This window comes from Buceros rhinoceros, unplaced genomic scaffold (genome assembly GCF_000710305.1).
Source record: "Buceros rhinoceros silvestris isolate BGI_N320 unplaced genomic scaffold, ASM71030v1 scaffold11147, whole genome shotgun sequence".
NCBI classification, from domain to species: Eukaryota; Metazoa; Chordata; class Aves; order Bucerotiformes; family Bucerotidae; genus Buceros; species Buceros rhinoceros.
The window spans coordinates 427-15,507 of record NW_010423979.1 but is presented as its reverse complement, the minus strand read 5'-3'; the positions used below and the strand labels follow the sequence as shown (position 1 = coordinate 15,507).

At 37.0% G+C, this 15,081-nt stretch overlaps 1 protein-coding gene across 1 annotated transcript in view; it reads right to left on the bottom strand.

The window, feature by feature from the left end:
* The window catches only part of EXOC3 (exocyst complex component 3), a gene marked incomplete at its 5' end in the record, with an annotated part of 17,251 nt that extends 3,131 nt beyond the window's left edge, over nt 1-14,120 (bottom strand). Inside the window, 8 exons of the mRNA XM_010140612.1 lie at nt 2,002-2,124; nt 3,379-3,529; nt 4,864-4,974; nt 5,440-5,540; nt 7,140-7,265; nt 8,771-8,888; nt 11,100-11,781; nt 13,901-14,120. Coding sequence (XP_010138914.1) covers nt 2,002-2,124; nt 3,379-3,529; nt 4,864-4,974; nt 5,440-5,540; nt 7,140-7,265; nt 8,771-8,888; nt 11,100-11,781; nt 13,901-14,120 — 1,632 coding nt within the window. The remainder of the gene's footprint in view (nt 1-2,001; nt 2,125-3,378; nt 3,530-4,863; nt 4,975-5,439; nt 5,541-7,139; nt 7,266-8,770; nt 8,889-11,099; nt 11,782-13,900) is intronic.
* Between the last annotated feature and the right edge of the window lie 961 nt (nt 14,121-15,081).

The window sequence follows — 15,081 nt, the reverse complement described above, 5'->3', positions numbered from 1 at the left end:
TGGTTCAAGAGTAGCGCTGAGGTTTGGAAAAAAAAAAAAAAAAAAACCCCCCCCCCCCCCCCCCAACCTTTACACGTTTTAACTCCAATGTAAGGAGTGCCCTTAGATTCCACGAGTCCTCATGTGCTGTTTTTTTCCCCCTCCCTAAGCGTGGTGGCAAAGAAAAAGCCCTCATAACAGGTAGTCACAAACTTTTATCATATTTTGTTAGTATATAGCAGGTTTTAGTTTTAATCAATATGTTCTTCACTCAAAATTGTGGAGAGAGTTTTCAGGAAAGAGAGAAAAGAAAAAAAACAACAAAAAAAAGGAGAAAATAACATATTGCAAAGTACTAGAAGTCACAGCCTTCACCCAGGACACAGAAAATATGATTTCCAGTCCTGCTCTCCAGCCTGTGCAGAAATACCAGAATTTACTGGTTGTTCAGGGATGGCTCCTCTGGCATTGGTGGAATTAATGCCAATCACACAGAGGAAAGTTACCTGCACAGAACAGACTGTGGGAGACTGACATGTATGGCCCACCTCACTGAAAAGTAAGTGAAGAAGAACATCTCTGCTACAACTGAGGAAAAGAACGCCCAAGACGAGCTAACAGCGCGATGAAACGGCATTCACTCTACATGCGAGGAAAATGGGAAAGCAGAACGACTGTAAGATCCAGATCTCGACTGTTCTGGAACAGTGTCCTCCCCACTATCATCTTTTTGCAGTTGCTCTGTTCATGTGGCTTCTAAAAACTGGGATTTTCAAAACAAGGTTAACCAATAATATTTTAAAACCAGGAAAAAAGCCCACTCCAAACCAGGGAAACAAAAGTGCGACCCATCCAGTGCTACAACATACAGTGTCTTGTGTGGCAGATTTTTCACGCTGGAAGACAGTGGAATAGCAGGTATGATGAATGCCAAAAAATGTGTTTGTCATCTTACTCCCCATAAGGAGACAGTAAATGCTACATGATGAAACATATGAGATCACAGAGATTGGTATTAACACTTAATGCAACTCATGTCAAGCACTACTTTGTCACATTAACAAACCAAACCTGGAAAAAAAAGCTGTTCTGTGGATATAGACTAGTTCTGGGACTTAACTCCTTTTGTGCACTTTTTCTGGACTGAAAACGCGTATTATTCACTTACATAATAAGGTCTCTAGGATTTGCAAATACTGAATGATAAGAGGTCACCTGAGGAATTCGAGCAGCCTCCTCTATCTCTTTAAGAATAAGTGTATGATTTTGAGACTGTTTTTTAAGCACTTCTACTTAGTACTAAGATTTGTTCAAAGACCTCACCTAAATCTTGATCTTTCTAGATCAAATATTTCCTAAACCTTAGGGAATCATTTAAGACAGCTGTCTTAACTACACAAAACTGACTTTAATTCAGTAAAGGATAAAACCAAGTATAAAAATACTAAAAATTAAAGGATAATAGTGAAATCCAGATATGCTTTGAGAAGGCCATGGAGAAAAAAAACCCCAAACAACCTAACCTAGGACATTATGCTGCTCGAACAGCACTTTAATCCTGAGTTATGCAATTTTTAACCCTTATGGCATCAATTTAACTATGCCTCATTGTACATACTAAAACTAGGAATTGCAGAATGTGCATTTGTAAGAAAAGTGACTGCAGGCCATCAAAATTAGCTTCAGAAGAGCTAATTTTATCTGACTACAAATTTCTGAAGAGAAATACAAAAAAATACAAGCTGGTGAGATTACAACCTAGTAACATGCCAATACATTTTATGGACTAAATCCTGCAACTCTGATCTATCTTTGACAATATTATACGGCTGCGAACAAAAAAGATGAGAGAGAAATATTAGATTTGGACTTTTGCAATATGATTATGAACATTTTTTCTTTTCCAGTGATGAATCAATTCTAATTTCTGTATTCCAATTCTAATGCCAGTGTTCAGAAACTCCAAACCAACATGACATGCAGAGAACATCAGCAAAGTATCATTGAATATTTTACACCTACCTTTTTATAAGGCTTTTTTATTTTTGCAAAGTCATTGAAATAATCCTCTACAGTGACGCAGATAGTCCCCACTGCATTACACCCCATCAACCACTTCCTGGTCATCAGTTCATTAAGGTGTGGCTGAGAAGGTAACAAACAATTGATCACAACAAATTTTTGACACTTTCATCATATGAGCACAGTTACAAAAAAAGAGGAGGCAGTTCTAAACTACACCCCTTCAAAAGGAATAAATTAGTGTAGGAAAATGATGTGATCAGTTCTCAGCAAGACAACTCCCACAGCGTGCTACCCTGACATACATCCTGGGTGTGTATGTAAACCAGCTGCAGTAACCTGAGCATCTGTTTCATATGGGCCCTCTAAAATCCTTTACTTTGTTTTCTATTTAAATGTCTAAGCTAAATAAAAAAAAAATTAAACTCCAAGGACAAAGTTGGCATAAGAGCTGATGATTTCCATTTGAAATGTGAAGCACTTTTAAGTTGTCATGCTAATGCACCTTCACACTTGATTTCTTGAACTGCTACTGGCTACCCAGTTGTTCCTCTCTGATGGTCTCACAAACCTCCTGGTCTATCCACTTTACTCCTTTCCCAGAATTGCGCAATACATAGTTCCTGTATTTTCTACGTGTACATGCACGTCTTGCTTTGTTCCCGCCAGAGGAAAAATTCTTTAGAGTGTGGTATATTTTATAAATTATAACAGTGACATGAAGCTCGACATTAATGAATATCAAAGAATGGTCACTAGAGTAGATGGAGTGTCTACTCATCAATGAGCACAGTTAATGAAAAATAAAGGTTTTGCTTAAGAGCTCCAAGTTTACAATAAACACTGCTCCCACATCTTTCTTAATGTGAGTCATTCAAGATGTTCACATAGCTCAAAATATTATTCCAAATTCAGCAAGTCCCAGAGCATCTTTCTTCCTCCCAATCATTTCTCCGCCTCCATCGCTATACTTCCAATTTTTTTTTAGTAATTAAAAGAATTATTTTTTTCCTAAGGGATTCTCTACCGGAGGCTGTAATTCTTAAACACGGACATTTATCAGTCAGAAAGGGCCCACTTTTAGAGTCAATTAACTATCCTACTTACAGGTGTACTGCACCTGTTCAAAGAGGCCAACTTCAGAGTTATTTCAGAAACTACTGCTGATATAAAAACTCAACTACATAAGTATATGTACAATCTGCTGGAAAATCTTCACTATATACAGAACACCTGCCCAAAGTCATCATGTGAAATATAATTAAGCAACCTCTCAGTCTCCTACATGCAAACTATACCAGTGAAGAATACTAACATTTCCTGAATTATTTTTCCTTATAAAATACTTCGGGTTTTTTGAGGAAAAAAAAGTTCTACCTCTAAATCGATGAAGACTTCATCTAGCAGGCTAGAGCACCCTTCTTTGGCAATGATGTCTAAAGTTGCATCCATGTTTGTATGACTGCTTGACAACGTGTCTTCCATTTCAATTTTCAAGTATTTTCTTTTCAGACTGATTATAGATTCTCTGTGACAAATAACAATGCTTTTCATCATCCACTGATGCACAGTTGCATTGCTACTGCATTTTTTGGAGTGCATACACAGAAAGAGACATACCAGAAAACCTTATTTTTGCAAGGGGAAATAACACCTGATGCTTGCTTAGCAAGTCTTAATTTGGAAGTCTCCAGCATGATTTTATGAATGATGAATCTGGACTACTTGTATGTTGGTAACAAGCTACTGCTGATTTGTAGACTTGAGCAGCAGATATAGATGAGCATGGGGTTGGACTGCTAACACTGAAACATGAGCAATGAGGATTTCTTTCTCCTCTTTTGATATTTATAGAGTACGCTCTGCTTTTATTTTCTCCAGTTCAGTTCACCTTGATCACTCTGCTTGAAGGGGAGCTGTGAGAGATCAAGTGTAAGAGAAGATGGGAGGCCCCAGACAAACTCACTGAAATAAAATTTTCAAATTCCGAAAGCTGAAGATCATGCTAGTTTTGGCTGGTACAGTTAATTTTCTTCACAGTAGCTAGTACAGGGCTGTGTTTTGGATTTGTGCTGGAAACAGTGTTGATAACACAGGGATGCTGTAGTTACTGCTGAGCAGAACTTAGAGTCAAGTCCTCCTGCTCTTCACAGCACCCCACCAGTGAGTAGGCTGGGGGAGCACAAGACGTTGGGAGGGGGCACAGCTGGGACAGCTGACCCCAGCTGACCAAAGGGATATTCCATACCATATGATGTCATGCTCAGCATCTGAAGCTGAGGGAAAGTCAGCCAGGGGCTGCTGCTCGGGGATTGGCTGGGCATCAGTCGGTGCTAAGCAACTGTTTTTCATTTGCATTGCTTGTTTTTCTTGGGTTTTATTTCCTCTCTTCTTTTTGTTATTTTCCTTATCATCACAATTTATTATTTTATTCCAATTATCAAACTGTTCTTATCTCAACCCATGAGTTTTCTCACTTTTACCCTTCCAATTCTCTTCCCCTTCGCCCTCCATATCCTTCTGGGAGGACAGAGGTTAGCAAGTGGCTGTGTAGTGCTTAGCTGCCAGCTGGGGTTAAAGCACGACAAAGATAAAATTTTCTTTGGCAATGAAATTCTTGAAATAAGAAGTGGATTATCAAATGAGGGCCAATGACTTGGCTTACCAAAGGTAAGAGCAATCACAATATTTGCCTCTTAAAATGGTAATATATTTAAACTTGTTGCCTTTGTTTAGTCAGCTAAAATATCTTAACTGAAGCTCTATATAAAAAAGAAGAGTAGGTCCTGAGAACATGTAGTACTACAAAGGAAATAACAACACTTCTTTTTCTTACAATACCACAAGAACATGCAGACTTACTTAAAGGTTTGACAGTTGTTGATGACAGCAATCACGTATTGAACATAGCAGTGGGGATACTGACGATTTTTAAGATGTTCTTCTTTATATAACTGTGCTTCTTCTTTGTACCTGTAACATATACAAGGAATGGCATTAAAAAGACAGAAATCTGTAATAACTTCACCTGTAGGACCAACTGCTCCACAAGGGCCTGTCAGGTATTTGGAACAACAGGCTTGTTGCTCATGTGATGTTTAGATTCTGTGTTCCGGGCAGAATGCAGGCAAGGAGGTGTTTTCTATCTCCCTTATGAGTAAGAAATATGAAAGAAAGCAGAACTGACTCGAAAAATTACAGCCATTTGCAGAGAGGAACGGAAAGGGCCACTCACCAGCACAGAATAACTTCTGCAATGAAACTGGGAAGGGAATAAAGCAAGTAAAGCGAAGAGAAGAAAAGCCTGGTTGGCATGGATGTGATAGGAGAAAGACAAAGCAATAAGGAAAGATCCATAGGAAAAACAAGTATTGGAATTCTAAGGACAAAGAGAGGCTGAGGCAGGATAGAGCATTTATATTTTAAAAATTACCTTACCTGGTTAGAAATGAATTCATTTGTTGAAGACATAGAAGGAGTACCTTTGTTTTCAAATCTTCATTTATTTGAGCAGCCACCTGAAGATTCTGCTCAAACATCTAAGTTAAAAATAGTTTTGTTACAAAGAGAAGCCTTTATCAGTGGCCAACCAAAGACAGAACTCCCATGTTGTTGAAGACTCTCACTAGCACCAATGAGAGTGCTCTCACTACATGTGCTGGACTTATGCAGTTCCCTACCAAGCCGAATATCAGATGTGTAACTACCTTTTCTCTGTTTTTCATTCTCTCACTACATGTGCTTTTTTTTTTTTTTTTTAAACAAACCCATAAGATTGCTACTGACTAAACCAAAAATCACTATTTCGTAAGTGGAATCAGTGAATTAATGACAACCATTAACATATGCTGCAGTTTCATCCCAATACTGAAAGCAGTTGCATTCTTTCTTCAGAAAAAGTACTCAGTATTTCTAATTCAGTAGGAATCTGGCTTTACAGAGCACTGAAGTTCTTTGGCCAGCTCCTGCAGGTAGTAATGAATAACCTTTTAACTTTAATTACTTTGCTTTCCCCATGTATGAAAGTAGTAAGTTCACATTAGTGAAGTACAAGGGACCCCTGAACTTTAGAAACACAACTGAGCACAAGATCCAGGTGACCTACAAGGAACTGTGTTTGAGAGGAGAGCAACTGGAAAGGAAGGGCGTGAAGCCAGGTAGAAACATGAGCTGCTTTTACGCTGAGATGATTTTTAAAGTTTCACTGTTACATGAGTCTCAACACTAGAGCCAATCAGCCACCAGTTCCTTTGACATCACATGCTTTCTGAAAAGGATTAAAAAAAGTCAGCCTTGGCACTAATACAAATGTGAAAGGATGTAGCAAAAATCCTGGGATAAGACAGGAAAAAAAAAAAATCAAGTGGGAAACAAATGCAGGAGGAAGAGACCACCTATCTTTTCCCGAACGTATCTAACACAGTATCTATACAGAAAAATTAGAAAATGAGCATGAGCTGACATTTTTCTAGTTGATAAAAATAACTTTAAAAACTTTTCAATTCAACTAAAAACAACAGGGTGGTGCAGGTTGCGAGTTTTGTGGCTTTTTTTTCCTTTTAAAGACCTTAGAAATAGCCGTATCTTTTCTGTTTGAGGCAATTTTATAATTTGGAAATGCATTAACGTTAACTGAAATAGTGTTTAAACAGCAACATTTTTGATCTTCAACAGAACTTTTCTTTCCAATATTAATGTGCTCATATAATGAATAATTCATAGGAACAAATATCTGCTTAACTATTTCAGCACCATACTAACAAACAATATTCTAATAACTTATAAATATCTCATCTGGTAGGCTCATATACAAATTTACATGAAGAGACCTAAGTAAAAGTATTTCAGTAAATACAAATAACCACTATATAGACTGGAAAAATATATTTCTAATCTACTCATAAAAAGAACTAAGTCTCTAAGTGTTAACATGAAAAAGGCAAACAAAATCTCAAAAGAAATCACCCCTCCAACTAAGAACTCTACAAGAATAAAAGCTATACTTCAATAGGAATAGAAACAATGGCATTGCAAACAATGGCAAACCAAAAGTTTGGTTTCCTCCTCCCATCCCTCCATTTTCCCAAATACAAGTACTGCTTCTTTGGATTTTCTAGAATGCCCAAGCTCTCTTATACCTGAAAAACAATAGCAGGGAGTGTAGTCTGATAGTACCCATCTTGATCCGCTTCTGGTTCAGTTTCTTTTATCCAGTCTTTTTTATCTGTCTCCAGTGCTCTTCGCAGCCAGCCAATGATGTTAGACTACATTAAACAAAGCAACCAAGAAAAAGGAAACATTTTTTGATTTAAACACAAACAAAAAACCCCCCTACAATTATTGGAATAGCAGCCACTTTCACTATGAAGACTGGCATAGTAACATGGAACTGCTCTGATGAGCTATGATTTGCAAAGAAGAACTCAACTTTTAAGCCAGCAGCCCAGGGATCATCAACAGTTTTCAACTTAACAACATAATTTACAAGAGCTTTTTATCAAGCTGAGATGCTTTGGAAAAAAATCCAGACTATTAGAAATCTGTTAATATCTATTAGCATTTTATTTCTCATGAAACTTAAACAAATATTTAAGTTGAAAGTCACAATTAGGAAATACTTTCATTTACCCAGCCACAACTATGTATATTTTGTTTATAAACAGTTTTGAACACAACATCAAAAGAAACAAACTGGAAGTGCCAAGTGGGGATGTGTAGAAAATTAGATCAGGCTGAATCCTGTGAATTAAATAGGCAGTTTCAATATCTTCTGCCTTAAAAAGAAGTTACAGCCAAAAATCAAAACCAGTAAAAGAAAACCACCCTCTAGTAGGAAAAAAATTTCTGAAAAACCAATATAGGTATGTTTTTTCATCTTAAGAGGGAGCAAAAATGAATTCAAAGGCATTTCCTGAGTTAAGTCAAGAGCAGTTTGAGAAAACAAACCAATGGGTTTTTGTCCTAAAGGTAAGTGCAGAAAAATAAACTTGCATAAAGGTCATATTTTAGTAGCTGGCACATCCAAAAAAGCAAACAATTTCCCTCCTCTGCTTGGCAGAGCTCAGACTTAACAGGAGTAGCAATTCAGCTGAACAACGTTAAGAATAGCAAGTTCAGAATTCCAACTATCACAATATCCAGTCTCAGAGGCAATCAACAGTGGATCTTCAAAGAAAAACATATTTAAAAACTTGACAATTTCATAGCGATTCCTTTGCCGTGTGACCAGTTTCCAGTGACTCTTTGGATACCCAGGAAGTGGTGTCTTTATAATTAAAGATGCATTTGAAATGGCATCCACAAAAGGAAATTATGCTCATGCAGCTGACCGGCATGAAGGGAAGGAGACTGTTAAAAGACTCAAACTGGCAATCGTGAACATCTTGATTCCCTTGAAAAGATCACAACGGTATCAAATGTTGATGTAGTTTCTATATGGATCAAGCTGCTTTCAGTGGCTTGTGAGGATAGTAATAGCTGACATACTAGCACTATGAGTTTATCCACATAAACACTGGAATTCCTTCCTTCCTAATAAAGCATGATTACAGTCTGTAAAGTATAATTATTCCTTGAAATGTTATGATTTACATCTATACAATAATCTGATTATAACTTTATAAACCAACCTACATTATATGAAATTTGTAAAAGTAATGATATTGAGTTCGTATTTGTCACATTAGTTTCCTCTGATGGAGGAACCACACAGACACACTAATGCAGCTATAAACTCATTCAAAGGTGTCTTTGCATTATTATTACTCACAGTAAGTGTTGACATATACTTGCTGAGAAGCTGGTCTACCACATTTTGTGAAATCAGAGGATTCAGAGAATTTACATCCACTTCGGGAGACAGTTCTGAATTTCCCATCATCTCTGTACTGAGTTAAAAAAAATTGCAGATTAGTAAATGAGATTAAAAAGTTAAAAACCATGCAGCTTTTTTGTATGACCACTGTAAGGGGCAATTTTCCAACATTTGTACATTTCACAGAGCTCGTAACAGTAACTGCAAGAATAAATGCATTTATCAGGAGTGTGAATAAAAATCTACAGAAGAAAGAACAGGATGTAAAAGCCATAGCACAGCACAGATTAAAAACAATGTTACATACATTTTAAATATTCATCTCTTTAATGTGTTTCTAACTTTTATCCAGGAGAATTAGTGATTGTTTAAAATTGAATAAAAGCCAACTGGTTCAACTTTTGGGCTCTTAACACGGGACACTTTTATGTCTTAAATTTCAGAAGTGAATTTCAGAATGGGAAAGATCTGTGAAAAGCTTCTCAAAAGAGCTTCTGTTTTGCTACCTGTATCACATCCATATCAAAGCTAAACATATTCAAAGAAAATTTCCCAGTGCATCCTGTTTTGGTAGACAATACACCTATCAAAAGAGGAGGAAGCACCTTGCGCACTCACAGCATCATTAGCTATACATGCTTGCAAAGGAAAATTCTTGATTTTATAGGATTAAAAAGAAAATAGAGCAACCTTCAAAAAATGTTTTGACAAGGATTACATAAAATCAATACTTTACTGTGATATTTTGCACCTATGTAAGATGATATGAGTTGCTTATGCTTTGGTATAGCTTTGTTTTGGTTTAGTTATAAAACACAGCCAGAGCTTGTAATATGTCATGCTCAAAACACCAATAACTCAAATCCACACTCTTCAGAGAGTGCTTTATTAACAGTTGATGGAAATACATTCAATTATAACAACATAAATTGTTTTACATTCCAATTCAAGTGTGCTTTTCAGAAAGAAGCCACAGATTCTATATTTGCAGTGGCAACTATAAAAAACAAATAGAAAATAAAAAAAAAAAAATGTTATTTAGTTTGTATATTTCTGCAAGCTAAAGATGTTCTCTGGTAACATGCAGTGAGCCATCATATCATGAGAAAAAAACCTCAAAGCACTAAACACCACCATACTATGGCTAACTACTTAAAAAAATTCTTGTCTTTGAAACCACAAAAGCCAGTGTAACTGAACACTTTACATTTGTAGCGTTTTCCTGAGCCTGAAGGAAAAGAGATTGGAGATATTTTAAGTGGCTAAAGCTCCTTATTAGTAACTGCAATTCTCATACAACATGCACAGGTACGTTAAGTATGCATTAGTGGGTCCTCATGATCGTTTCTTGCAGGGAAGAAAAGCAGGAGACCTTCATAGCGTAGAACAAAGCACAGAGTGCTGAGCACAGAATGAATCTTAAAGCTGGCTGTGAAAATTCCATATAACAGTATTATCTCCTATCTATTTGCTTTATGGTATTATGCTCTAAACCAATCAGGAGTCCAATTCGTTGAATCAGTGAGGTTAAACAATTGAAGACAGCAAAAGTGTACACAGCAGAGTCTGGCTCAGTGCCAGCTATTGAGATCAGGATTACAGTCATGAGCTACTGAAAGGCTAGCCTTACTTTTTCCCCAAACAAATCGGTTGCCCTAGTAACTACATGCCAGCAAAAACTAAACAGTTGCTATTTGAGCTGTTTCTGCCTGGAAGATGAAAAAAGAAAACAAACCAGACATAATGCTTAAGTTATCCCAACAAATCAAAAGAGTTTAAGAGTACCACAGGAGACAGCCTGCAAGCAGAAATTCCTCTAAATAAATACATCTCCACAGAGTTCAGAGAGAAAACCTGAAGGAAGTTACTGCATTCTTTCCATTTAACAGTAATGAAGCAACACTGAAACAGTCCCAACTCCTGTAAAGAAGAACAATGGAAAGTTAACAACCATTCAAACCTTCTGGGGCTGCGGCCAACAACAAACTTTTTGCTTCACACGAGCTCTCAGCCTCTTCTGCTCAGCCCCATACTTCACCAAACCGGCACAGAAATACAAGGTGACTAGCTTCAAGCAGGTCTTTAACTGGACTAAAACTTCAAGCTTGCAAAGCAACTCAAAACCACATATTGGAAAATTCAAACAAGTTTAAAGGAGCAATTTCCAGAAAACAAAACGCCTATCAAATATCAAACCAGCAAGTTGTTTATATTAGAACATAAACTGCGTTTTGCAAGCTTACTCTCAAGTACTGCTAACAGAAATGATGAGAGGGGACCTTACCTTGTGTATGTATTTAAAACCCAACTTAGAAGGCTCACAATCTCATTTGCTTCTAGATCCTCTGCAGCAAGCTCTTGCATGCGGGTGGACAAAGCTTGATGGTACATGTTTAGCAATCTGTTGAAAATGTCATAATGTGGAGGAAAACATTGATCCAGCAGGGTTTTAGCCACGAGCAGGTCATCCAGGACATATTTACGTATGATTTCTAGATGGCGCACAAGCCACATTTTGTCAGATTCTCTAGTATCTGCTTGAGTGCCTTCAATTCGTGTGCTCACAGTTCTTTCCAAAATGTTGAACATTTTTTCTTTCCACTTCTTTGGTCTGCCAGGAGGTATGAACCCAGTTTGTTTTTTCCGGTCTAACATGCGCCTGTCAATTTTCTCCTCCCTCTCAATTATCCTAACAACAGAGACAAGCAAAGTTGGATCTCGACGGACTGTAACAAGAGATCTTTGAACCACCATCCAAAGTTGCTTTGCCAACTCCTCAGAAAGTTTCTGCATATCCCCAAAGTACGTATGGATAAGGTTCATGTCATGTGTGTTTTTGCTGTCCATGCGATACTGCTCGTACATCAGGTTATCACGAGAACACTCTAAATCCATGAGTTTTCGATGAGCTTGAAGAAGTTCCCCTCGCTCAATCAGATCTTGGGTCTCCCTGACTATCTCTGGAACTGAAAGAGAGGCAAAGAAGAAGAAAAAACAAGAATAAAACAACACAATCAAAATACAAATAACATATACAAGACAATAAAAGGAAACAAGCTGGAAAACAGCTGAAGTAATTCTTCTGAAATAATTTATATGAAATATTTCGAAGTCTTTAAAAATTGTTAGTAAACACTAGGCATCTTTATGCATTATTTACTATAATGCTGATCAGGGGCAAAACAAAGATCGTAGTGCCAACAGAATGTAATTTCCTTTCTCTCCCTCTCCTCCTACTTAAAAAAAAAATCCATGAGTCTACTATGAACAATTGCAGTGCTATATGTCTTACATCTTACACAAAAGGCTTTTAACTTGCCTGACTAAATGTCACCTAACCCTGTTGAACCTGAGGCTGCATATACCCAACAAATAATTAATTTTACCTCCTTCTTGAAGGAACATTTTTGGTCTTCCTAAGGCACAAAAGATTACCTATGCTGCTAAACCATTTAACATTTTTTTTCTTGATTATTTTTCAGTATTTGAGGAATACTGTAGAAGATGATTAGGATTCCGTGAGGGAAAGAACTGAAAAATCTCAGCTGAAAGATTTGACACTGCAAAAAAGACAGCTAGCAATAAAACTGTGCCCAAAAATGTTTGAAAAGACAGTTATATACAGTCGTTAATCATGATGAAAACCACTTAGTTTATAAAACATTTGTTTTGCACAGAGTGAAATTATCATCAGCTATACAAGAACTTTTCATCAACTCATCATCAACTATCAACAATCCCGGGGCGGAGAAGATACTTCACACTAAAAAGCTCTCAGAATGCCAGAAAAGAAAATGCTTATTGTCTCAGTTGCTTTCATCAGTGTAAAAGAAAACACACCCAAAATAACTCAGCCCTGCAACAGAAAGAATTTTGTTGTTCTTTATTTTTTCTTGCTAGATGTTGCACATAAACATTACTCTTTTTAAGCTGCACACTAGATCCCAGCTTAGTACTGGGATCTCATATAGATTAAACGAACCAACCTGACATGATTGGGAAACAATTTTTCTTTGGAAATGCATTTTACAAATTGCTACCAAGAAAGAAAAGGAGATAAAAGACTATCTAAATAAAATCAAGGGGCTATGATGGGTTTATCCCCCATTATAGGGGTAAAATTCTTAAAATTACTTATAAGCAGAGAAGTCCTGGCAAAGAATTCACCCTGATTCAAGTGGAAGGGAAAGTGCACAAAAAAAGCTGCATAAAGGGGGAGATAAAAGACTATCTAAATAAAATCAAGGGGCTATGATGGGTTTATCCCCCATTATAGGGGTAAAATTCTTAAAATTACTTATAAGCAGAGAAGTCCTGGCAAAGAATTCACCCTGATTCAATTTTTTTTTTTTTTTTACAGTATCCACTGTATCACATTAAGCTTATTTAATTTTAATTATAATAAACCTTCACAGCTGTGCAGTGGTACAAGGAAGAAGTGTCTCCCATGTATAATTTCTTTATGCATGAGTTGGTTTCTGTGACTGTGCTGCCCAATGCTGAAGCAAGGACTGCGCACAGTTGAACTTGAACTTCAGGTAGCTTATTCTTACGCTTGTAACATTAACAGAATTCCTCGAGGCTCCTAACTATTGTGTGAGAAAGACTGTCAGGGAATCTTTGACTGGAGATCTCGCAGCTTCATATCTTGCCTTGTTTGCAAAAATTCTTTACTTCCCAAATTCATTTGGGACTATTACCCAAGAGGCTTCCTGAGGTGCCCGACTCTCTGGCAGTTATTTCCAATTTTCCTTTGGTACATTCCACTTGCATATTTCAGTCTTTTATACCAAACGTGTTATACCCACAACTGACTGCTAGCAAGAAGCTTCTTTATGACTTGTGTTTGATGATGAGATAGACCAGACTACAAGTTCTTACAGCGCAATTTAGACACTATATATATATATCTCTCAAATTGTTACCAGCTATTTCCCTGAACATGATGAGTAGGTGATTCTTCCTTAGTTCTTCATTCCCAGTGAGATTTAAAGTTCTTGACATTACCCAAAAACCTTACAGCTGTTTGTACCATTTTAAAGTGCTTTCAGCATGTGATGGATTATACAAAGAACATTGTATTACCTGAAAAGATGTTCTTGAGATTTTCTACAGCAGCTGCCAGTTGGCTATGTTGCACTACAGCATCCTTAACATCCTTGAGGTTTTCGATGGTGTTGATGCTCTGTCTCCAGTCCTTATTAACATCTATCAAAGACTGCTGAATGTCCTTTACATCATTCAGTGCATTGTGCAGTTGACTTAAACCTGTTCGTACACCATCTAACTGTGACTGGATTGCTGCCTTAAACATAAAGAAGTAACCTGCATTAATCATTTTAAGTTCCGCATTTTAACATTTCTCAGGAATTAATTTTCATTTCAGTATCCAACATTTTTAGAGAAATATATGTATTTTTAACAAGATGGGACTAATCACAGGTGGAAAATGAAACTTCAAATAATAGACTTTCAAAAGACAAACCAAAGGCAGGACATCAGTGAAAACTCGGTTGCGTATCTCAAAGGGATTTGAAGTAACCAGTAAAGAAATGAGGCGCTAATGGTTTTGCTAAGCTCAAAACACTTTTTTTGCCATACTTCCACAGTCAAAAAGCTTGGGCAGTCGTAGAACTTTTTGTCCAATACTAGAAGCCAAAGAGGAAATCCTGGTAACTATGAACAACACTTACTGTGTTTTAAATGTACTGGGAAAGTCCCAGGAAAATGCAGTAATTACTAAACTACCATTATTTATGTACTTTCAAATTATGACATCTGATTTTGTTGATAAAAAAAGTATTTTCCTGTCAGACTTGGTACAATAAAGCAGTGGTAAACCATTTTTATACAGTATCTCTCTACAGAGCCGCTGCATTAACACATTTTTACCCTACAGGATCTGAGGGAATTAGGATGGACACACACAACCTTCTGAAACTGATCAGAAAGTATTTTAAAACCCATATTAACATTACATGTTCAATACTTCTGATTTGATATTTCTTCTCAGGCAGATCTCCCAAGTATTATATATTCAAATTTTTGCCTATTTAACTTTTGCAGAAACTTCATTATGTTAAACAGAAACTATCACACAGGTGACCAAGGAAAATTCTAAAACCAGATATCCACTCATGTCCAGTTTGTCTTCTAACAGTGAGCTGGGGACAGAGCATGGGGTTGGGGGAAGGGTGCAAGGCATATCCTAGACATTGTGGACTTGGCTTCCTAGAACAAATGGACTGACCAATTAGATTGGGCTG